Below are 26,056 nucleotides of genomic sequence, written 5' to 3'. Positions count from 1 at the left end.
CTTGACCCATTCATACTAAATATGTAGACAGTTTTATGTGTGGACTCATTATTATAGACTTTATTGAACTTTTGCGTAGCTCCAAAAACAAGATCACCTGGACTAGGGAGCTTTTTTTCAGGCCGCTTTCAGGTCCGCTTGCTTCAAGAGTTCAGTACATTTGGTCAAGTGTGAAAGCTGTCCTCCGGAGAGCGGAGGAGAGAGGAGAGAACCGAGAACCTCCTGAAATCGGTGGTCCATGGTCCATCTTTTCAATCGCACTCCAGTTGCTGGTGTGGAAGCTATCCGCTAAGAGGTTGCGTGCCTGGTTAATTTTTTTAACGGGACAGCTTTGACCTAATGCTTGCATGCCTACAACCATCTTTTATGGGAAAAGCTCCTTGATTTCAGGTGTTCCTGCATGGTGGAATGGCATGACTGGTGAAAAGTGCTGTTCTTCGTTTGGCGGTTTTGTAAAAATTCACGCGGAAAAGTAACTAATCCACACTTTGGATCGCTGATAATGTCACTGATTTAACATGGATCTTATTCAACAGATTAAACAAAACACTGTGCAGTGTGTGCATACAGTATGCTTTCACTGGGACACCCTGCCTCCATAAATCTGAAGACAACATTAGGTTACCTTTTTGTACATTTCAGGGTGGGGGGTGTTTTTTCCTTTTGAGTTTATTAAAAAATCAGTTAGTGTTGGATATTTATCAGATATTCATGTTTCATACTAGACATACTAGGTAAAAAGGAAAGATTGGGAACTCAATCATATAATAATGACTGTAGTTTGGTCTCTGTTCCACCCTGAGTTAGAAAATGTCCTTTTAGAGATTTTAGGATGGTGTTCGTGAGCAAGAGGAGGGTCGAAACGTGAATATCATGCTGATCACTAGACAGGCCTGTCACAATAATTATGTTATTGGCTTATCTTACAGTAAATTAACATAACCTTACTTACTAATTTTTGCCAGCCTTGATATCGTCCATTGTGTTTTCTTGTGTGTTTGTTTACATAAGAATGAACTTCACTGATATTTTAGCCAGTCATCCTGTGATCGATGCATCAGTAACAGCACTTCCTGTGACAGGTGAAAACATGTTACTTGAGGCTAATAGGTAAAGGTAAAAAAAAATTTCATTTAAAAATATGCTACACTCTTTTGGCAGTATGAATTGCCAATAAAATGATACTAAATGAAATCTATTATTTATTAAAAAACTATATATTTTTAAAAGGGTATAATAATTGCATTGAATCAGTGTATCAGTGGTATAAAATGCAATCAACATTCGTTTTTCTTCACTATTTCTGGGACAATATCCTTCATCCAACAATAAAAAGTTACCATGACACCCATAACAGATTAGGTTATTTGTCAATTTGTCAGCCAAGTACATTTCATAATACACTGTTTTCAGTGTTACTATTTGTTTAGTCCTCGTTTTGTTTGGATTGTAAAAAATAGGTTGTACTTTTCGTCATAGTTTCCATCATAGTTTCGTCATAGTTATTGCCTAGGAAATGTGTGCATAGCATGTATCTTATGGTTTGTAAAAAAACATAAGATACACTACTGAAATCCACAGTAATACTACATGTTAGGATCTTTCTGAACGGTTCCATATCCTGTTTACTGACTCATGACTCTGGCCCGTCCTCTGTTCTTGCATTTTTTCTAAATGGCCCTCGACGCAGGGATCCTCTTAGTGCCGGAGTTAAAAAGGCGGGTGGACTGCCTGCGACGAGAGCGGAGTGTTTCAGAAATTCCAGCTGAGTGCACTCACACACCCAATTTGTCCTCCGGCGAGTGGAGCGGGGGGAAAGTTTGCTAACAGTGTGAGCGGAGGTTTAAGCGCTCTTTCCCCAGGCCAGCAGGGCCACGGGGTTCACTCGGCTCTGACGTCTGCTCTCTGTAGAGAAGAAAAACGGAGGGCTGAAGATGGATGAGTGAGAGCGAGAGAGAGGGAGCGAGCGTGTGCGTGCGAGAGAGAAAGACGTTTCAATTGGCTTAATGCACATGGAGTGAGAGTTGGCCCCTGGCTCCTTTGCAAGAGAGACGATTTACCTTCTGATGGTCCTCAAAGGACCCACGCTGCTTGCAGAGAAATCCGGGCTGAAAGCTTTGTGGAGGTTGAGGGTAACGGGTTGGGCGCGATGTCCTCTGATGCCGCACTCATCGCTGCTAGCTTTAAGAAACACTTAAATGGTTTTGCAGCTCATCAAATTGAGCCAGTGGACTGTAGCGCGCTGATACAGCTCATATTTCCAAACGAATCTGTACATACGGCTGGAAAAGAGGACCCTCAATGAGAGCCTTTACATTAACTGAGGCGGCGTGATGGTAAAGAGCTCTTACTGCATGTTATGTAGCACTGAAAGCATGTGGTTAAATTAGATGAGGCAAAAATAGTCACAAAGATCAACAGCGTAGGAACGATGGTGAGGTTCATGCAGGTTCGTCTCCAGCCAACTCGATCTCAAGCAGTAAAAAAGTTCAGCTAATTAAGAGAGTGAACACTAGGCTTCTTCACTTTTAAATAGGCTCACCTTCTGTTGCAGCTGAACTGTAAATAGTGAGGTTCTAATGTGGCTGCTGCCAGTTTCGGAAGGTGTAGTGAGTTGTATGAAACAGTGGGCTTCAAATTCAGCCCTCAGCACAGTTTGAGAAATTCCAATAACAACACCACCCATAGCTGATCCATCTCACGATGGCTTGGTTATTAGCTGACAGGCCTAATTATCCCCAGGATCCCCAGAACTGGACCTAAAAACCACTGCTATAAAGCATTTGTTCATTAGTTTTGTTTGTTTGTTTGTTTGTTTTGATGTGAAGCATCTATTGGATCAGTCTTGCAACTCACTCACATTTATTTCTGGACTGATTCTGAGGCCGGCTCGCTCTTCCCAAACACAGCAAAAAAAATGTCCTCTCCCAGTCTCTTAGACCTTCTCCCAGAGCAGGCCAGGCCACTCCGATCATGAATGGTAAATATGAATCATGTTCAATAGCAGGAAACGAGACTTTGACCTCATGCCTGCAAGACTTTCAACTTTCAGTTGGAGAGCCGAACTGAGCAGAATTCGCCAGTGTGTGCAGAAGAGGTTGAATCATAGCGGCTAATGATTCATTTTCTTGATTTGTCCTGAGCAGAAGGCTCTCATCACTAGCATAGCAACGGTTTCCCTGCCATCCGCCATAATTGTTTACATCCCATCTGCTCTCGCAGTGTAACAGTTCGCGAGAAACTCCGGCGAGGTTTTGAGGATCGAAGCAGGGGTGGGTGAGGATAATCTGAAAGTGTGTGGAGTTTCATTCAGGGCAGATTGTGTGGGCATGGGCTTGTGGGAGGGGTTTAAAGCCCCCCAGCATTGAGCTGTGGAGCAGTGGAAGAGCTGTGTTCTCTGGAATGATGGTTGGTGCTCCATCTAATACTTTTGGGAAGAGTTGGGGGTGAGGTGGGGTGGGGTGGTGATCATCCAACATCCTGACCTCACTAACCTGAATTTCACTGAATGCAATGAAATCCTCAAAGCATTCTTCCCTGATCGGTGGAGACCATTACTCCAACAAAAATCTTTTTTAATACCCCTGAATAACCAAGGAATTTTGTCCATATAGTGTGTGTGTGTATTTATATATATATATATATATATATATATATATATATATATATATATATATATATATATACACACACTCTTTTAACGTTACAGCAAGTATGAGAGACTATGAAATCACTGTTGCTTATTAGAATTTGTACAAATTCTGCAGCTGATGAGTTTGAGGGCTGTATGTGCACTCATTCCCGTACCGTCGCATTTAGTGGTTCCTGTTCATTCTCAGCCTGATTTCTGTGTTAAAGAAAAGGGTCTGTGTTCATTTCCAGCCTGGTTATGATCAACTAGCACAACTTAATGATTCCCCAACCACATGTCTGGCAGAAAGAGACATAAAGAGGGGGGGGGGGAGCTGTCCAACCTGCATGTCCGCAATGAAAGGACGAATGTTGAGCTCCGCTGATTTAAGGCGAAAAGCAATTACAGCTCTGAATTAGTTTTTGAATTAAAGAGCAATTGTAAAGGCTCAGAGGTTAACTGTTTCCTGTATGTTCATCTTTCTCACTTTTATCCACTAACACCAAATAATCCTGTTAAAGAATTTGACTCATTGAAAATTGAAGGTGACATTTGACATGCAATTCAGTTCTCTCTCTCTTTTCGCCCTCTTTCTCAGTCTCTTGCTCTCCCTTTCATTCTTTTGCATATTTGACGGGCAATCAGGCAATTCTCTCAACCCACCCACGCACCCCATCCACCCCTCCACCCCTTCCCTTTCTCTTCCCCTTTGGTTGTTCAAATATTGATGTAGCCCTATCAGGAGAGGACGTAATTGTTTTTCGTCTCACTTCTCGTGTTTCTTCATGCTCCGTCTTCACTCCTTCTCCCCAGGCTTGGTGACAGATCCCGCTCCTAAACTTAATGAAGTTTGAAATAGAACCCTCAGCCACAATTATCCCTTCATAGGTGTGTTGTCACGGAAATGATGGCACTATCCTCTGGCAATTACAACAGAGTCAGTGCCTCCTGTGAAAGTGTAGTTAGTCTTTAAAGCTCCAATCAGGATCTGCCAAAACAGTGTCCCAGCCAGAACCAGACCTGCAGCTCACTTCATCACTGCAGAAGTGCTGCACTGGGTTTGCTTAGTTTAAACCTGTAGATTTTTACTAGTTTATTTATTTTTATTTTTATCTGTCCATGATCCACACACTAAAGTTGCCTGATTGGACCAGCTAAATTTAGGCAGAAAGCCCATTCTCAGCCTAATGTTCCTTCATTCCACTCACAGATATCCCCGAATGATCCAGCAGATCAGGGACAATCCAGACATATTTTAAACATTGTAATCTGATCATGCAAACCACATTCTGAGGTGTCCGGAGACAAATATGGGGCACTGGTGGCTCAGTGGTTAGAGCACCGGGTTATTGATGACACCGTTGTGGGTTTTGTTACCCGGGTGCAGCAAGCTACCGCTGTTGGCCTTTGAGAAAGGTTGAAACCGACCTAATGGACACTGTGTTCTGCAGGAAAACAGTGGTAAAAACAAAGGCCCAATAGAGGTAGCTTGCTGCTCCCGGGTATCAAACCTACAACGGTGTCATCAATAACATCGGCGGTTTGAGTGATCAGATTACAATTATTCACACCTGTACTTTGTACTTCACACATGTACTTTTTTGCTAATTTACTGTTATTTGGTTTATGGTGGATCTGTCCATGTTCTACCCACTAATGCATTATTTTGTGACAGCGGTTGCCAGATTGGACAAGTTTTCTGTTGGAAAAAGCCCATTTATTCTAATAAAAAAACTGTTGTCCGAGCTGAACCATGCAAGATGCCCCCTGAACTGACCTTAGGCCTGCCCATGACTGCTGTCAACTTTTCAGACCAGTTTGCTGCTGCAAGTTCCACCAAGTTGGGATTTTTCTGTTGTCATCGTTCCGAGTTTGCCAACATAAAAGATTATAAACAGCATCAACAGCAAACTTTTGTTTGGAAAGTCTGTAGTTACTGAGTGCTTCTGTCTTGGCTGCCACTTGCAGCTTTTTCTGGTGTGATTTTTTTTGTTTTTTGTTTTTTTTCCAAGGCGAATGCACACTCCATCCCTGCGCCCCAGAGGCCACTGATACAGAACGACACAGAGGCTTAAACACAAGAGCGACAGAATGACATTAACGAAGAGCGACAGAGTGACATTTCACCCGTGACTGAAAAAAAACAGGTTTATCCCTCATTTTGCTCGCGCAGAGGGGCTGTAATTGCTCGCTCACATTTGAGACTGTGGGTGACGAGCTCGTTGAAATCGATAATCGTGTTTCTGGGGGTAAAGGCCAAGAAGTCTCCTCCTCCCACACACACACACACACGCAGACGCATGCTGAAATAGCTGTGTTTATGAGGGTGGAGAACAACAGCAGCGAGCGTTGTATCATTAAGTCTGGTGGATGTACAGCAGGGCTTTCGAGATAATGAATGGAAGTGATGCAGAGAGAGAGAGAGGCTTACTCATAGCTCTCTCGAAAGCAACCCTGTGAGGACTTCAGCACCTGGGGGTTTACTGTGTTACTGAAGTGATTTGCTAGCGTGCTAACCGGGTCAGTTTAAAGCAGCTTTGAACAGAATTCAAAGTAGATGATTGACTCAAATGAACATGCCGTTAAGATCCTGCTCTTAGAGTAATGTGAAGAGAGGTGGCTGAGAGAGAGAGAAAGAGTGACCAGGGGGATGAGGGAAAAGGAGGAGAGCAGAGAAGTGTGACAGATTGTGAGTTCAGCTGGGATATTTGGACTAAGGATTAGAACTACTGAAAATCTACAGATCGATGGCTGTGTCATAGCTCAGAAGTACACTATCTAGGTCAAAGGTGTTGGATTTCCCGGAATGACATCCCATTCTAAATTCGTAGGCAGTAATATGAAGTTAGCCTAACAGAGGGTTTGGAACTTATCTATCTGGTAATTATCTGATGGTGCATTTTGTGAAGCTACAAAATTTGTGTAGAATCTTCTACCATAGTAAGCCATTTGACTCATATGCACACTGACCAATCACTGACCATTGTTTTTGTGTGAGGTGTTGGGGAGGTGATTGTCCAAAGTAGTGAACAGTAACTCAAGAGATTCCAAGTACATGTAAACATTAAGTTTAATATGAAGGTAATAATAGGTAATGGTTGTGGTAATAATAATAGTAACAAATAGTTTGAGTCCATGTATACTTTACCATAGCTGGTAATAGAGGGTGGGCTGCTAGTCTGAGGCAGATAGCAGTAGCTGGAGTTTGGACAGCTGGTCTAACGCATATAGCAGGAAAACCTGACGCTCAGTCTTCCATCTGTCTTGAGCTGTACAGATGGATAGTCCTTAAGTTGGAAAAAGGTAAAGAGATTATAGGGAATTAGTCCTGTTTGGATTTATGGAGCCCAGAGAATGTGAACATTATCAGAGTGTGGCTGACGACTCCAGCAGATCTGACTATAACGGCCTAGCTAAAAAGAAGAGAGCCAGAAGGTAACACAGACATGGGAGCCCCCAGAAACACTGGCATCCATCCACTCCACCGTCCACAAACCTGAGTGATCGTGTGCAAGCGGCAGGACGACAGCACCAGCATCTCAGTTTAACACAATTCCCTGTGTCCATGAACCCCTGGACCTGCAACCTTTATCTGAAAGGAAACATTAATTACAAAGGCTAAACTGAAGAAGTGTGCTTTCAGCCTAGACTTTCTAATAGCTCTCTATTCAAATGTTTACTCATTTTCCTGTTGAACCATTGGGTTGTTATGGAGCATTAATAAGCCATTAGGATATGAAATGACAACAGCTTTAGCATCCTGATTTTAGTCACTGCTCTTGTAGTAGTCTGAAGTTGGGTGTGTGGATCATGTTGGTTGGTTGATTTTTTTTTTAATAATCTAATTTTATTCTGGATATTATTTGCTGGATATCACCCTGCCTACTGCATGTTTGTTGTAAATTAACAATATATTCAAAACAATAGATATTTTTTAAGCAGGCAAAGTTCAGAGGAAGTTAGGTACCATTATATGCAGTACTGGAACTGGAGGTACAATAACAAAATCACACCTACGACTTTTTAAATTCAGACTGATTGATTACCTTTTGTTTTTGTTATGGGTACTCAGCCACAGAAAAGCACTTGAAATGCTCTTCACTAGTTTGACCACTGTTTAAAATCACGATTTTTAATCCACTTAATTGTTATCCCTGCTGTCTGTGTATGTACAGTATGTGCGTTTACATAAAATGATGAAAGATCACATAAAAAGGAGTCATTCAGTCATTCAGTTAGTCATTCATTCAGATGCGTAACTGTGTGTTTGCTCTTTCTCTGCAGGGACGTCAGTGATGCGCATGACTGCCTTCGACGCTGATGACAGCACCATGCCCAACGGCCTGGTGCACTACCGCATCCTGAACCAAAGCCCCCATATCCCTATCCCCAACATGTTCACCATCAACGGAGGCACAGGAGAGATCAGCACCATCGCAGCTGGCCTGGACAGAGAGGTCAGTCACAGAACTGCTGCTGCACTAAACTTTCAGTCTCAAACTAAAGACATTTAGGTACAGTTATGATTTTTATGTATGGATATACACTGAGCAGTCATAACATTAATACCACCTTCTTGGTTCTACACTGATTGTCCATTTGATCAGCTCCACTTAAGATAGCATATAGGACCCCACAGGACTGACCACCACAAAGGTCATTCTCTTCACTGCAGTGACACTGACATGGTTGTGGTGAGTGTGTTAGTAGTGTGTGTTGCGCTGGTGGTACGAGTGGATTAGATACAGCAGTGCTGCTGGAGTGTTAAACACTGTGTCTGTCCACTCACTGTCCACTCTATTAGAAACTCCTACCATTTAGTTGGTCCACCTTGTAGATGTAAAGTCAGAGGCAGAAGCTCATCAGTTGCTGCACAGATTGTTTGTGTAGGTCATCCTCTAGTCCTCCATCAGTGGTCACAGGACACTGCCCATAGGACACAGTTGGCTAGATGTTTGTGGTTGGTGGACTATTCTCATACAGTCAGTGTAGGAATAAGTAGGTGGTATAAATGTTAAGGCTGATATATGTAAATACAGTGACTCTCCTCTCCTGTTTGAACGGCTCACATTTCAAATGATTAGTTTCTTGTGATGTGTCCAGAGAGATGAACAGAGCTGTAGGTTATTATATAAAAAATGACAAAGCTGTATAACACTAAAAAATGAGTTATAAAAAGGTCTGTATCCAAAATGCCTCATATTTCGAATATGATGTTTAAATCTGAAGATATTAGGATAGATAACATGACAGGTAACATGACATAATTGACAAATGTGTATAGTAAATAGATAGTTACATTATATTGTCACTTAAGTTCTTGTTCCAACAGCACTTGAAATATTGAGTAAAACATGTACAGTATTTATATGCTGTTGTACAACAGGCCTGAATAAATCCCCTAGTCAACACAGTGGCCAGCTGTCAAGTAGTCGAGATCAGTGTAAGACTTTAGTAATGAAATACAGCAAGGGAAGAACAGGTGAAGCGTCCAGGCAGCAATTTATTTTAAGCGCAAAGTCTAAAGTACTTTGTCAGTTTGGTAATACTACAGGAGATTAAATGAATCCCTTTGCAAACTGTGTGAGACTGTACATGAACAGCCTTTTAAGAAACAGCTACTTTAACAGGGTTAAGCTAGCTGACACGCCGAACAGCCAAGCACAAACCCTTGTTTTTAGTGAAATCTGTGACACAAATGCAGACCTAAGGTGCACCAGCCAGCAAACATGCAGCGAATTCTCGATTAGGTTGGAACGTCACATGAGCATCACACACAGAACAAATGCTTTTTGAACAGGGAGGAAAAGTCGACAGTGGCAGTATCTGGATTTACTCAGTTACATTACGATACAATTGGCAAAAAAACACTTAAATCTTATAAATAGGATTACTCACTTTTAAATTTGTTCTGTTGCTTCATTTGCATACAAAAACATAACAGACACGCCCACACAAAACAAGACACACCCACATGCAGCAAGCCAAGAGATCCGCCAATGAAATGTGTCGAAACCAGGTGCAGGTGGACACGTACAGTTACTTTTTGTTTAGCTCTCGTCTCGTCCTTACCGTGAAAAACAACATTATTTACAACAATATTTTTCTTCATAGTTTTGTTATCGCTGATTTTGAAGACTAGTCAGCTAATAAAAGGTCCTGCAGTTCCTAGTGTGAACCTCCCAGAGCTGAACCTAGCCAACGGCCAAAGATATGAAGAGCTCAGGGCCATTTCTCAGCTTGTCTTGCTGTCTTTTCTTGAGCTGTAGCCGACAAGAATTAGTCCTATTTTATCGACGTTGCGCTCAAACACACGTCGGGGGTCATGGGATTGGACACAGCTTCTACATGCCTCCAGCTCTTACCTCCCTGCTCTTTTACTCTGTCTCGCACACATCACATATACACAGATATGCAAAGTTTCCCTTAACCTCTGTTTGCTGCACTAATGAGTGAGGTCATGCAGGGGTCAATGTGAGTCATGCCAGAATACATCAGCAGACCTTCGGCAGAGTCTGCTCGTCTTCCTTCATCTTTTTCTGCTTTTCCTTCATCTTGCTGCATTGCTTCATCCCTCGTTTTCTCCCTGCAGAGATTACATCTCTCTCTCTCTCTCTCTCTCTTCCCCTTGCTCTCTCTTCTGCTGTGCCTACACAGGTCAATAACTGCATATTGATGATAGCTGAGGGCTATAATCCAGGTGGAAAATATTGATTTAATATCAGCACTAGAAAGAAGCTGGAGAAGGTGTTATCGTTATTGTGCTTTGGTTTATTTTTGTTAATATAGGCTATTGATGAAACCCATGATGGCTTTGTTAATTCCTTTTTAATCAACGGAGCGGAAATCGAGTGAATCGAGACATGGAGCACAGACAAATGAAGCAATACAGAGACTTGTGCTTCGAGGTGGATAACAGCCAAAACAGATCACTTGTGTTTCGTCTGGTAAAGGTTAAGCTTTTCAGGTCAGACTGAAAATAGAGAGTAATTTTTTGCATAAATAGAGCATCAGATAAAATGAATAACCAGGAATCAGAATCTACCCTATATATTGGTCTCCTTTATTTAGGTCTATGGTCTGCAGTATGTTGGTCTATGTTGGTAGAAGATATCTATTGGTCTGCAGTATGTAGGTCTATGTACTGTAGATGTCGGTCTGCAGTATGTAGGTCTATGTACTGTAGATGTCAGTCTGCAGTATGTCGGTCTATGTACTGTATAGGTTTTCTGTTGGTCTGCTGTATGTAGGTCTATGTACTGTAGATGTCGGTCTGCAGTATGTCGGTCTATGTACTATATAGGTTTTCTGTTGGTCTGCAGTATGTAGGTCTATGTACTGTATAGGTTTTCTGTTGGTCTGCAGTATGTAGGTCGATGTACTGTAGATGTCGTCTGCAGTATGTCGGTCTATGTACTATATAGGTTTTCTGTTGGTCTGCAGTATGTAGGTCTGTGTACTGTATAGGTTTTCTGTTGGTCTGCAGTATGTCGGTCTATGTACTGTATAGGTTTTCTGTTGGTCTGCAGTATGTAGGTCTATGTACTGTATAGGTTTTCTGTTGGTCTGCAGTATGTAGGTCTATGCACTGTATAGGTTTTCTGTTGGTCTGCAGTATGTAGGTCTATGTACTATATAGGTTTTCTGTTGGTCTGCAGTATGTAGGTCTATGTACTGTATAGGTTTTCTGTTGGTCTGCAGTATGTAGGTCGATGTACTGTAGATGTCGGTCTGCAGTATGTCGGTCTATGTACTATATAGGTTTTCTGTTGGTCTGCAGTATGTAGGTCTATGTACTGTATAGGTTTTCTGTTGGTCTGCAGTATGTAGGTCTATGTACTGTATAGGTTTTCTGTTGGTCTGCAGTATGTAGGTCTATGTACTATAGATGTTGGTCTGCAGTATGTCGGTCTATGTACTATATAGGTTTTCTGTTGGTCTGCAGTATGTAGGTCTATGTACTGTATAGGTTTTCTGTTGGTCTGCAGTATGTAGGTCTATGCACTGTATAGGTTTTCTGTTGATCTGCAGTATGTAGGTCTATGTACTGTATAGGTTTTCTGTTGGTCTGCAGTATGTAGGTCTATGTACTGTATAGGTTTTCTGTTGGTCTGCAGTATGTAGGTCTATGTACTGTATAGGTTTTCTGTTGGTCTGCAGTATGTCGGTCTATGTACTGTATAGGTTTTCTGTTGGTCTGCAGTATGTAGGTCTATGTACTGTATAGGTTTTCTGTTGGTCTGCAGTATGTAGGTCTATGTACTATATAGGTTTTCTGTTGGTCTGCAGTATGTAGGTCTATGTACTGTATAGGTTTTCTGTTGGTCTGCAGTATGTAGGTCTATGTTGATAGAAGGTACCAATTGCCCTGCAGTATGTAGGTCCTGCAGTATGTTGTTTTATGTACTATGGAAGAGCTGTATGTGTGTCTGAAGGTCTGAAATGTACATCCTGTCTACAGCGAAGCATGCCGGTGGATCATTTTCTTCCTCTGGCTCTGAAAACCAACAGCAAGTGAAAAGAAATATGGATTTCGTCAAGTATCAGGAAATAGTTGAGAATGTCGAAACAGCATGCTTCTGTAGGGAAGCTGAAGCTTGGGTGTCATTGAACCTTCCGACAGAGTACAATGATCCCAAGTATACCTCTAAGTCCACTAAGGGTTGGTTTCAGAAAAAGTCCTGGAAGGTTCTGCAGTGGCCATCACCTCGCCTGAGTCACCGGAGTTGAACCTTACAGAAAATCTTTGGTGGGATTTGAAGAAGACGGTTGCAGCAGAAAACCCGAGAATATTAGTGAACTGGAGGTCCCTGCCCATGAGGAATGGGCTGAGATTCCTCAGTATCACTCCTAGAAGCTGGTGTCTGGCTTTGCATCATGTTTGCAGCAAAAGGATTCTAAAGTACTAAAGACGCTTGTCATGAAGTGGTTGAGAAATTCTGAGACTGCAGTCGTCATTAAAAGTGGCATCTTATTAGTTGTTTGAAGTTTGTAAATTGTGCTAGTATTCCTAATGTACAATAGGAGTTGAATAATTTCCAGTGCAAATCAGTTTTGGTCTATGCACTGTACATGTTATCTGTTGGACTGCAGTGTGTTGGTCTATGCACTGTAGCAGGATGGTGCTCTGTGTTCATGATGCAGGTGAGGTAACTCCCATTAATCACTCTGCTTCCCACCTGTGCCCAATAACACCTTCTGCGTGCCACCTGTGCTCTACTGCCAGAACTAGGGCACACCTGTGGGTTAACATCCCTTCTATCAGAGTTAATAACAAGTGGGTTGGAGAGTGAATCACACAACCAAAAATAAATAACTGAAATAAACTGCTATCATTATGACAATAACCACGCTGAGATAAGCAATAAAGGTCTGCTGGCTCTGTTACGGGCTGCTGCAAGGCTGTGTTGTGGGTAGGTCGGGGAAGGGGGGTGTATTTCAGAGCAGTTTTTTTTTCTTTTCAGTTCAGCTGAATAATTTAAGACCCAAGTGAGGACTACACTATAAGCATATCCCTGACCTCTTCTTCTATTGGACAGTTTCTGGAGTATGGTATCTTGTTAACCCTTACAAGTATGGGGTTATACACATGATGCAATGATCTGTGCCTGAGAAACAGTTCACATGAGATGCTGGCATGCTTTTGTTATCCTCAACTTTTAGCAAAGGTCTTCATCTCTGGACCTTGAATCCGTTTTCTAGTCCTAGACTTTGTTACGCTTGTAGGTATGACACTAGGTGGCCAGTTAGACCCCACTCACAGTTAGTCACTTAGTGTGAGTTGTCTATGGATTGTAATCTAAAACAATCTTAACCACACATTGTCAAATATAATGCAATATGGACAAAAGTATTGGGACATCTACTAATTTTGTGTTTCTTCTGGAATCAAGGGTATTAAAAAGAGTGTATCCTGCTTTTGGTGGAGTAACTGTCTCTACTGTTCAGAGAAGAAGGCTTTCTAGTACATTTTGGAGGAGCATTGCTGTGAGGATTTGATCAAATTCAGTGACAAGAGCACTAATGAGGTCAGGATGTTGGATGATCACCACTCCACCTCATCCCCAACTCATCCCAAACGTATTGGATGGAGCACCAACCACCATTCCAGAAAACACAGTTCCACTGCTCCCCAGTTCAGTGCTGGGGGTTTTTATACCCCTCTAGGCCACGCCTGGCATCAGGCATGGTGTCAGCAATGGGTGCAACTTAAAGTTGCTGAATGCATTCATTATATGTACATTGTTCACTGTAGCTACTGTCTCATTTAAGATGGTAACATTTCATTATTATTTGTCACTGGATTTGCTGACCAGTCAGGTCAGAAAAATCAAACGTTTGATATGCAATCAGGAGTCTGCATCCCTCACACACTGCTCGATTCCCTCTCCAACTGTCATCTCCGACCGACAAAAAACTAGAGACTAGAGCCAACCGGCATTGACTCAGCCAGGCTGAGAATTGAGGCTAAAAGCAGGGGTAAAAATTGCACAGTGTAAACCCAGCTTAAGTTTAGGTAAGTCTGGTCATGATCTAAACTCTGATGTGGGTCCAAATCCAGGATCCTTTCTGGTTCTACATGACTGAGGCGAGCTACAGTGAAGTAAACAGTGCTTTGAATTTACATGATTCAAATGTGTCAATCGATTGCACATGAATAAAACAATTGCTGGCAAGCTCTGTGTTGATGTAATATATTTTATTCATGTGCAACAAACTGCTTTATTTGAATCATGTTAATTCAAAGCATCAGCGTTGTTTTTCTTCTGAACACTGTTACCCACAACAGTGCTGTGCATGTGCTGAATGACTGTGCACTTGCTTAATAGGCTCACAGGCAGCCCAGAAGAGCCAATCCTCCACTAGAGCAGCATTTAATCAAACACTGTGGAAATGTCAGCATCCACACCACAGGACATAGCGTCAGATGGAGCTGCGGCAGGATACCAAGGAGAGATGAACGGTTACCACACGCTTACACACAGACACACACACATACACACCCATCCTCATCAGGAGGGCAGAGCTCTTTCATCAGTAGCAGTAGCCTAATTGGAATATTTATGCAGTAATTAGTGGGGTGAAGAAGCCTTGTGCTGTAGCCTCGCGCTACTGGGACTGGAGGTTCACTCTAGTGTCATAGTGAACTGATCAGAGCAGCATACCAATTAACCCCCTCCAACAGAGAGTGACTGACCTCTGATCTCAGCCCACACAGACACACGACCGTACATACTCTTATATTTACACACACACACACACACACACACACACACACAACAACATACACTATTCATGTCTTATACAACCAGGAATTTCTCCTTTTCGCTTTCAAACTGGGTGATGTGAGTGCTATTTTACTCTGCATACCTACACCATATGGACAAAAGTATTGGGACACCTGCTCATTACTGATTTTGTTGGAGTAAATATCCCTACTGTATATGGACAGCTCCCTACTGTTTCTGTGAGGATTTGATTGCATTCAGCAACAAGATCGTTAGTGAGGTCAGCATGTTGCATGATCTCCAACTCATCCCAAAAGTATTGGATGGAGCACCAACCATCATTCCAGGGAACACAGTTCTTCAGATCTACAGGATTTATACCCCTCCATCCCACACATGGCACCTGACATGGTGCCAATAGTCCTAAGTCCTATTCTATTGGCAGTAGTTTTCTACAGGGACTAGACAAGCTGTGCATGTGCATTTGCACATCTGTGTCAACAATGGGTGCAACTTAACGTAACAAAATGTATTCATTATGAGGGGTCTATAAAAGGACATAGAGTGTTCCTTGTATGGACATTTTATCAGAAACACCTGACATACACTACTGGTCAAATGTTTTAGAGCATTTTTGCGCTTAAGGTCCAGTGAATAACCTGCAGTGGTGCAACGTCCAGTGACTTCAAATGGCCCACTGAATATATGTTGTCCATTTGTTGCTGTGCAGTTAACAAGTCCCCTTTACCCACTGATCAGTGGAGATTAACCATATTAGATATAGCTTAAGTGGTGGACCTTCTCAGCACAGTTGGTGGTGCTTGTACTCCACAACACTGTCGCTCATGGGTTAAGAATGATCCACCAAAGATATCCAGCCAGCAGTGTGTTGCTAAAGGCCTAGATGAGTAACAAGCTGTGCCCGGGATCGAACTGTACACAATCCAGGTGCACAGGATGTCTAATGAAGTCATTTTCAATGTGATTTTTAGCTGTTTGTTCAATGGCCTCATTTTTACCCATCCTTCATTGTGCCAACCAAATGCCATTTCCACTGGTGTAAATGTCTCCCTCTCTCCTGCTGGGGGGCTAATTTCATACAGGTCCCTCCACCTTTAGCTCCAACCCCAATTAAACCTTCCTAATCCAGCTAATCAGAGTGTTCAGGACCATCTGGCCACTAGAGCCAGATGTGTTCAATTAGGGATGGAGGAGAAATAGTAAAAAATCATGAGCAAAGTCAGAGATACCAGCACTGACTTTTCTTTGCCATAAGTATTTCTGTGGTCTAAGACCTGGATGATCTTCTCCAGGGACACTTTGAATCTGAGATTTCGACACCAGGTTTTGTTTTCCAGAGCATTTCTCTAGGAACCGATACTGTCGCTAACTTTCCTCCTCCATGAGTATTTTTATGGCCTGGAATACCTGAACTGGATTTTCCTCCCTGGGAGAGTTCTTCCCTAGGAACATTGCTGTGATCTGAGATACCGACACTGGCTTTTCCTCTACGTGTAGATTTCTCTGATCTTAGGATACCAGTACTGGATTTTCTTCTCCAGGAACATTGCTCTGATATGATATACCAGCACTGGCTTTTCTTTTCCAACATTTTTTGTTCAAATGTTTGTGGACACACCTTCACACCTTCTTCATGAATGTGTTCAGCTACTTCGAACCCACTGCTGACACACACAGCTTGTCTAGTCCCTGTCAATAAATACTTAGTAATAGGATAGGACTCTCTGGAGCAGATAAACATAAAGCCCCCCAGCATTGAGCTGTGGAGCAGTGGAACTGTGTTTCACTGGAATTTACTTTTGGGTTGGATTGAGGAGTTGAGTTGAGGATGAGGTGTGGCGGTGACCATCCATCATCCTAACCTTAGTAAAGCTTATTTGGATGCTCCAATGCTCCGAAATCTAGTAGGAAGCCTTGCCTGGTCGGTAGAGAGAGTTATTCCAATAAAAGCAGGATCAACTCTTTTTTAGTGTTTTAATTTTGACAGAAACAATGAATGAGCAGGTGTCCTAATACTTTTGTCCATATAGTACCAGTACTGGGTTTTCTTCTCCGGGACATTTCTCTGGGGCAGTGGTGGCTCAGCGGTTAGAGCGCCGGGATATCGATAACAGGGTTGTGGGTTCGATTCCCGGGCTCGGCAAGCTGCCACTGTTGGGCCCTTGAGCAAGGCCCTTTACCCTCTCTGCTCCCCGGGCGCTGGAGTTGGCTGCCCACCGCTCTGGGTGTGTGTGTGTACTCACTGCCCCTAACACGTGTGTGTGTGTGAGTGTGTTCACTACCAGATGGGTTAAATGCGGAGGACACATTTCGCTGTACAGTCCACACTGTACAGTGACGAATACGTGCACCTTTATCCTTTATCCTTTGATCTGAAATACCAGCACAGACGTTCTCCTCAAATTCACATTAGCACCATCAACCTCTCGGCTCGCAGGCTGAAGAGGTGGAATGATGGACGTGAAGCTGTAGAGTTATGATGACCCATCCCAGCATAAGGCAGTTACTACGGCTTGTGAATAATTGCTCTGAATGGGCATATGTTACGAGCCAGCTTGCTCTTTTATCGAGCTCTTAGTGGAAGATAAAGCAGCGTGCTCTCGCTGGGCTTCTAATGAGCCTCTGGCAATATTCCGCCTGCATTGTTTTGCTCCCTCCTCGAGAGTGCGCGTCTGTTAGGGGCCCTAACTGTGCCTCTCTGAGCAGTGTGAGTCCATACAGGCCAGATTGTCCAGGCTGTTGCTTTTCTTCACCTGTACCCGCCCAGGGCTGTGTGTGTGTGTGTGTGTGTGTGTTTGTGCGTGTGTAGCTGCTAGTGTCAAATCTGGGTTAGAATGTGTCCGCTCTGCTACGCCTGATTAAGGAATTGATCGGTGCTTTGTGTGTGTGTGTGACTGCCTCTGTGTGTGAACCTAGAAGAATCAGCAATATAAAGTGGGCGCACTCATTCTTTTTCTCTCTCATTCTTCTCTCTCTCGCTCTCTCTCGCACTCTCTAGCTCTCTCTGTCCTCACCCCACTCTCTTTTCACTTCTTCCTCTCTGCAGACAGAGAAGTCTGGAGGAGTAGACAGGTCAGGGCCCACCGGGCTGTGAAATGTTTTTCATAGCAGTTGACTCAAGTGAGTGGTGGTGGTTGGGGGGAGGAGGGTAGTGCACTAGTGTATGTTCAGGTTTCTGTGTTTACCCCATGCTCAGCCAGTTTATTAAAAACATCTGCTCTACTTTTACTCTTTATCTAAATCCTCATTTTCATACACAAGCATTCAAAGGTTTCAATCTGGCTTTAGGTTGCCAGATATTCAACACCAGAACTAATATACACTTCTGTTGCCTGAAATCAAAGAATCAATCTTTCTTGTTCCCATGATTCATTTAGATCTTTTATAATCTCTAGGGGCTCCGAGTGGTCCAGAAGGTTCTGACATTGTGACCCATGGATTGCTGGTTTGAATCCAGGGTCATGCTGCCTGCCATCAGCAGCCGGAGCTCAAGAGAGCACAGTTGACCTTGCTCTCTCCGGGTGGCTAGATGCCGCTCTCTCTCTCCTCACATAATTTTAATGTGATGGTGGCCAGCAGGGGCGTCTGCTAGAAGGTTAGGTATTTGGGGAGGAAAATTTAGGGTTGTTGGTAAAATCACGAATCTGCCAAATCAATCATGCATCTTTAAATCCCATCTGTTTCCCCGGTGTTTAATACAGTTTCACATGCACTTTCCTCGAGATCAGTGCTAGGCTTGTCGTGGGGATCCCTCTTTAGTTGTTGGTCTTTATTAGTACAATGTTCAAACGATAGAGGAGCATAAAGTTGGGAGCATAAAGCTTGGAGTTGAGCCGAGGAGCAGTGACCAGCCAGAGTGAGGTGCCTTAAGGTCTGAGGGACATGAGCAGAGGTGCAAGGGTGGCTCAGTTTGCTGGTTTTAAGGAGAGGATGGGAGAGTGTCAACAAAACAGAAGCTGACCAGGCTGCCTTGACATTCAGCACCATGGAGAGTACAGCAAGGGCTTGATTTAACTGCAGGTCTGGAGGTGTGGTGACACCACCACAGTTTACAATTAATTATTAGTTGTTGGGTCAAAACCAGTGTGCCATCCAAAATATTCAGCCACCAGTGGCCTAGTGGTCAGAAGCTGACCACTGAGGAAAGACTAACAACTGAATAGCCTATCACAAATTGTGCATCAACAGAAAAAAGTACAGTATGTGTATGAATGAGGGTGTAATGGTCAGCTTGAGAGCTATTTCCCTGTCTCACTGCAGGCTGAACAAGGCTGAATGAATTAATTTGGGCTGACCCTGTGTGTTCTCTTTAATCACGCTAGCTTGCCCACCGTTGGCCTTCATCTCTCCCGCTGTCTCGGTTTGAAAACGGTGATTGTGGATTAATTACACTGTGATTTGTTTCACCGTCTCGCTGCAGTGCATGAGGGAGCCGCTATTGATATTTCATTATGTGTGCGTAATAAAAGGCCGCCGGCCGCCATTGAGCTGTGGACTGGGCCGCTGCAGTAACGTGTGCACACTGCTTTAATGAGTGGTCAGGCCAGGCCAAAGTGCTCCACTAGAGGCTAAGTGCTTTGGAACAGCCTTTGAAGAGCCTTGGAGCGACCTACCTCTTAAATACACTGATCACCTTATGGGGAAAGAGGGAATGTGGGAGTATGTCTAAAAAATCGCATGAACTGAGGGTGGCCATTGACTTTGGAATGTTAACATCAATGATACAGTCAGTTTTGGTTGTATTGAACAAAGTATGCTGAACATTTGTGGCTGAAGTAATGTTTCCTGGTATCTTCAGTGTGTTTTTTCAGGGAAAGTTATAAAACAGACTGAAATCATCCAGCAGAGATCGATACACTTGACAATCGATGTAAACTCTAGTGTGTAAGCGGGTAAAACAGAATGAGTGAGAGTGAGCTTGCTGTCAAAAGAAGGGGTCAAACTTGAGACAGGGAATATGATGAACTGGTGTGGACAGGACGCTTCCAAACGCTCCATCTAACAGATCAGGCAACATAAAGAAATGCAGACAGGGTCCAGAGAAGATTTGCTGAGCTTGTTAAACACAGCCTGTTTCGTGCTCTGTGCAAGTAACTGTAACAGTAGATTGGTGGACATCATGATCTACAGTTAGCACATTACATTTCTCCTCATTGATAGTCTGTACTACCCACAGAGCTCATTAGTGCAGCCCATGTATAAGAGAATATGTACATTGTGTGTGTGTGTGTGTGTGTGTGTGTGTGTGTGTGTGAGGTAATGTGTGTACATCAGCAGATCAGTTTGAATGGTCAGCAGAACCTTTCTCTGGATCCCCACGCTTGGACTCACTCTGGCCCGTCCTTGACACGCTTGCCTACTTTTCATGCAAAGGCAGCCTTTAGCCAAATTGATTAATGAGGATGGAGAAAGAGTTTCAGGACCACGGACAGCAAACTGAGTTGGCCTAGATGATGTCAGAGCATTTCTTAGGTGTTTTTGCTTTATTTAAAGGGCTACAAGGTAATAGATTGCATTCATTTTAGAGAAGCTTATTCATCTCCCAAAGATCTTGTAAAAATCTTGTAAAAATGGAAACTTTTAATACAAAGCCTATGATGTGTTGCTCTGCTCTGTGTAAGTGTGCATTGTCTTCTTTATTGTTTGCAGAAAGTGTCTCAGTACACACTCATAGTGCAGGCCACGGACATGGAGGGCAGTCTGAATTTCGGCTTGTCCAACACAGCGACTGCCCTGATTACCGTCACAGACATCAACGACAACCCTCCAGAGCTCGACTCCAAAACAGTGAGTAGCTTTGTTTCTGTTTTCTTAGTTTCTTAGTTAAGATCATGATGCAATGCATTCAATCAGATTTTGAGTACATCCAAATTTGAGTAGTATGTTAACAGAACAAGCATGGAAGTTTGAGACAAGGACCACACCCAAACTCTTCCTCTTCATTATTACATATAAAAACCTATAAAACCTCTCCTTCCATCACCTTCTAATGTCTAGACATTTGCACCCCACTGCCACCCCTGCTCCTTTTCATTGCAGCACCATTACTAACAAATTAAACTAGTGAAACTCTAAGAATATATATCAACAGGAAGGTGAATCAGGCTGAATTATAAGATATTAATCATACTGTAAAAAAGTCATTTTAAGAAAAGTCTAAACCAAATCAGTCAGTCCAGAATGTCTCATTATAGAAGCTCTTTAAGGGATAAAATTTCCATCCTGAAGGAAACTGGACTTCCATACAAAAAGGGCATGAGCAAGTTGACAACAGCAGTTGATATTTATCTGGTCATCTGTCGATTGCAAAGTTACACCCGTGTTCATTTAGGTGGAATTTCTTAGTAGATAACCTGCTAAACAGGCCATAATCTGCAGACCAGCACAAAGTGTCTGTAGACCGTCTGTAATTGGTTCCTGTAATTGGATCTGTAATTATTTCCAAATCAAATCAAACTGTGAACTTTGAGATTTCATGATTCACTGAATCATTTCTAGAAGAATCCTGTTCATTAGATCATTTCCCCACTAGTAAGCTGATTGGCTCTTTTTTTAGTTGAAAGGTGGGACCTTATCTGTAAACTGACAGCCAGTATTACATACACGCTATATGTATGTGGACACCCTTTCTAATGAGTGCATTCCCCTACTTTAAGTTGCACCCATTGCTGAGGCACACACTGCTTGTCTAGTCCCTGTAGAACAGTGCTGTCAATAGAATAGGACTCTCCTGAGCAGATGCACAGCCTGTCATGTGCTCAAACAAGAGCAGTGTAACCGTTTCCACCTCTGCCGGTCCGTCACGGAAGCCCACACGTTCCATTCGTGGCCTCTGAGTTACGTGTAGAATTCCCAAACACGTTTTCACGTGGAGTCCAACTGTGAGAGAGAGACGTGGAGGAGCATGAGGAGTAAACAGGGGCCGATACGCATGTAGGAGGTAAAATAGGACACAGAAAGGGAGAGAGAGAGAGAGAGAGAGAGAGAGAGAGAGAGAGAGAGAGAGCTGAAAACTGAGAGAGCTTACAGATCAGACACTCTTTGTTCCTGCTTGCTCTCACTCTCTCTCTCTCTCTCTCTCTCTCTCTCTCTCTCTCTCGCCCCATTCCCTCTGTTTTGTGCTGGTGCCAGTATAGCCTCAGGTGGCTGTGGTTTGTCTGCAGGCATCTGGCGCCTATCCTTCTCTCTCTCTCTCTCACACACACACACACACACACACACACACACACACAGACACTTACACACACACACATTGCTCCTAGCTCTCCTTTTCACAATGTTTGTTTCTGTCAGCCTTCATCTCCCTCTCTTTCGCTCTCTCTCACACTCACTTTTACCATCCATCTCTCGCGCTCTCTTTCTCGCTCTCTCTCCCGCCTGTGCTTTTTCGCTCGTTCTGTGTGCCTCTCCATCTCTCCTGTGTCATTTATCGTTCTCTCTCTCTCTCTGTCTTTTCATTTCTCTGCCCCTTCCCTCCCATCTCTCTCAACATACATCTCACCCGCTCTCGCTCCTGCTCTCGCACTCATTCACTAATAGCCCAAGGCGTGTAACACTGCACTCTGCACTGTATGATTTTAAATGATTTTCACCTTATTTGTCTTACCTGTCATTCTAGCACAGAGCAGACATCCTCAGCGAGGGCAGGTGCTGAACAGAGTGTAATACTGCTGCAAGCACTTCACCCTGCAGTGCGGGACTTACATTACAGTGGACCTATCTGTGGTCTGCCCTCAAATGTGCTTTTTTGTAGGACAATATTAGGACAATATAGTCATAAACTAGTCATACAGTCATGTGAAAAAGTTAGGACACCCCATGAAAACCTTTGGCTTTTAAATATATTTAAACATCTGGACATTTGATCTTCTTTAAACATTAATTAATACATTTATTATATTCATATATATTCTGTGAGGAAAAACGTAGCACCCCCCCACACACATTTATTCCTACTTCAAATGCCTACAATTAAAATCAGGTGCAGAGCATCCACTGCAGATGATTAGAACATCATTAGAGGGGATTTTGGAGGAGCCTGTCTTATTTAAACCTCAGACATCGATTGATGAAGTGAGTGTTATTACTGAGCTTTCTGAGGCCTTCAGTCTAAAAAGTTTTAGCTGCAGATGAGTCTGGTAAGGGTTTTAAAAAGATCTCAGAACAGTTACATTTAGAAATCAGCCGTTCAAGTATGTGGATCTTTTAAAGCACATTGCATGGCCTGTAGGGTGGGTGGCCGTTGAAGACACTCTAACTGGTGGGCGTCCTGGAGTTCCCATCTGAAACCTCAATCAACCATTATTAGTTATTCCATTTAGATAAAAGCTTCAGCAAACAGCGTCTTCCACCTGGTGCTCTCCAGCTGTTGCTCGGCACATGTTGCTCTTCTTAGCTTCCTAGTGTAGAGCATTTTCTGTTTTCACATAGGGAAAATGTGTGCATCAAACACAACACAGTGCACCAAGATGTGTCATAACAGATGAGAACATACTCTTCGCTCATTGCTCAGACCTGTTTGGGACGGTAGCAAGATCGTACATACAGAGAGATGGCCCTGTGTTCTGGATTAGCACATTTCTGCAGTTTAACATTGACAACAGCAGCGATGGCGTTTGTTCACAGCTGAGTAGGTACCCCTCGTGCTGCCACAAGAAATCTGACCATTCAAGGCATGAAGTTTGCTGAAAACCTCTGAAGGTGTCCTGTGGTATCTGGCACCAATACGTTAACAGCAGATCTTTCGAGTCCTGTAAGTTGTGTGGTAGGGCCTTAATGGATAGCATTAATGAGCCTTAGGTGCCCTTGAACCTGTCACCGTTTACCGGTTGTCCTTTCTTGGATCACTTTTGGTATGTACTATTCACTGCATACCAGGAACACCTAACAAGACCTGCCTGATGTTTTAGATTCTAGCCATGATCTAGCTTTGATCATGCTTTAACACATCATCTTCAAGATCTGATTGTTCACGTCCTGCCTAATATATCCACCCCTTGACAGATGCCACTGTAGATGAAGATAATCAAGTTGAAGTGTTTCATGTCACCTGGTGCTAATTTTTATGGCAGATAGGTGTAGATAGTAGGATACATTTGTTTCTCATCTGTATATGAGTAGAAGCTAACCAGCTAAGACCGTGTCACAAAAAGTAGGGGGCCCCGTACTGATCCCTGAGGCACACCTTTGTGTGTGGCTATTGCTGCAGCAGTGGGGTCCTCTCCAGTGTCTCTCTGGCTTTGCTGTAACTGTCTCTAACTCTTTTCCAGTCTAGTTGGCTTGGCTCCAGTGCAGGAGTGTCGACTGAGTGTTTCAGTGTGTCGACTGGTGCTGTGGTGTGTGTGTGTGTGTGTGTGTGTGGTTCTATGAAGCGTGTTTTGTCTCCGTGTGACAGAAGCGGTGAGTAGGACAGAGCAGGGAGAGCACTTTGTGAGGATGAAAGCAGAAGTGTCTGGGCAGCATCTTCAACACAGATACCGGCCAAACACACACACACACACACACCAACACATGGACACACACACAAAAACAAACAAACACACACACCAGCACACACAGTCAAATAAACAGAGGTTGTTATTAACATTATTTTTATTATTACTCTGCCTCTTATTGCTCTTATTGCTACCTCACCTCTTAAAACACAGCTTAGAGCTTTAAGTAAACAAGAGTGAATTAAACAGGAATGGAATGAATCAGAAGACGAGAGCAGGAGACAAAAGAGAAAGAGCACCTGTCTCCTCACAGCCCGTCTTTTCCCCGAGAATATCACGCAATCATGCACTCCAGACCACTTTGCCTTCTGTCTCAGAGACAGGAAGGTAGAGGGAGGGGTGAGGATGAAAGGTAAGTCAGGTGTGTTTGTGAAAGTCAGGAGGAAAATATCTCCCTAACGTTAGAGAAATACTTCACTCCAAAAAGCTGATACAGCTAACAGTGAATAGACATTAAGCATGGAGCATTAGTTAAGAGTCAGGACACCTAACCTCTAGTGGCTAAGGCTGTGTTCAGACTGCAGGCAAATTAGATTTGTTTCTTAGATCAGATCCTAATAGGCAAGTCTGTTCACTCTGTGGCCATCAATGATAAATCACTGATAAAATCAGACCAAAAACTTCATAGTCTGAATAGTCTAATCATGCATTCACAGTAATGCACAAAAACCCTGAAGTTTCAGCTGGTTCTGGCTACTGCACTCGTGCAGATCATTTCCCCACTAGTAAGCTGATTGGCTCTTTTTGTTGAAAGATGGGACCTTATCCCTAAAGTGTAAACACCATGTTGAGCCAGTATTACATACACGCTATATGTATGTGGACACATTCCCCTAAGTTGCACCCATTACTGTAGAACCACTGTAGAAAAGTGCTGTGAATAGAATAGGACTCTCTTGAGCAGATGCACATATACCTGGTGGCACCAAGCATGGGCTAGAGAGGTGTAAAGCTGTCCAGTATTGAGCTGTGGAGCAGTGAAACTCCTGTGTGTTCTCAGAATTGATGGTTGGTGCTCCAGCCAGTACTTTTGGGATGAGCTGAGTTGAAGGAGGACGAGTTACTCCTACAAAAGCAGGGTCAACTCTTTTCAATACCATTGATTTCAGAAGACACAATGAGCATATGTCCCAATACTTTTGGCCATACAGTGAACAACTCACCATTCATCCACACCGTTAGTTTACTCAGTGACAAAGATTTATTGACTCTACAGCAGATGAGAGCAGTATTACAGAGTTTGTTCCCCTGCAGTTTAAATAGTCCATTTACAGCAATGTGAGAACCAATGTAGAACCCCAACTGTTCCTCTAAGCTGTTCACAGTCTCCCGGAGCAGGACAGCTTGGATGAGAAACCGTTGTTTACAGGAAGTAAAGCAGAAATGATGTAGGTGTAGCTTTTTGCACGGGAAGGTCGAATCAGATCTCATCCGGTCAGACTGTGGACGCATTTTAAGGACTAGTCTAAACAGAATCCAGTCAAAGTAGATCCAGATTCTATCCAGATACCAAACGCATGTTAATAACAGGTGTAAACAGACCCTAATGCACATGTTCTGATGCCATTCCTAAAACGTATCATGTTCTCATCGACAGACTGCTGCTTTACCTTCTGTTCATTCTTACAGCATTAGGACTGTCACAACATCACCTGTTGCACAAGCACAAGCTACCATATTAC

The 26,056-nt window shown here is 43.1% G+C and overlaps 1 protein-coding gene across 2 annotated transcripts in view; it reads left to right on the top strand.

Moving 5' to 3' along the window:
• cdh4 (cadherin 4, type 1, R-cadherin (retinal)) overlaps positions 1-26,056 on the top strand; it is a 276,520-nt gene that overhangs the window by 223,523 nt on the left and 26,941 nt on the right. For both annotated transcript variants that reach the window (XM_072665982.1, XM_072665981.1), the window contains exons 8-9: positions 7,916-8,088; positions 20,530-20,667. In XM_072665982.1, coding sequence (XP_072522083.1) covers positions 7,916-8,088; positions 20,530-20,667 — 311 coding nt within the window. The remainder of the gene's footprint in view (positions 1-7,915; positions 8,089-20,529; positions 20,668-26,056) is intronic.

The sequence above is a fragment of the Salminus brasiliensis genome, chromosome 21, assembly GCF_030463535.1.
Source record: "Salminus brasiliensis chromosome 21, fSalBra1.hap2, whole genome shotgun sequence".
In the NCBI taxonomy this organism is placed as follows: Eukaryota; Metazoa; Chordata; class Actinopteri; order Characiformes; family Bryconidae; genus Salminus; species Salminus brasiliensis.
Note: the sequence above shows the minus strand (reverse complement) of the source record. Positions and strands in the feature narration are given on the sequence as shown.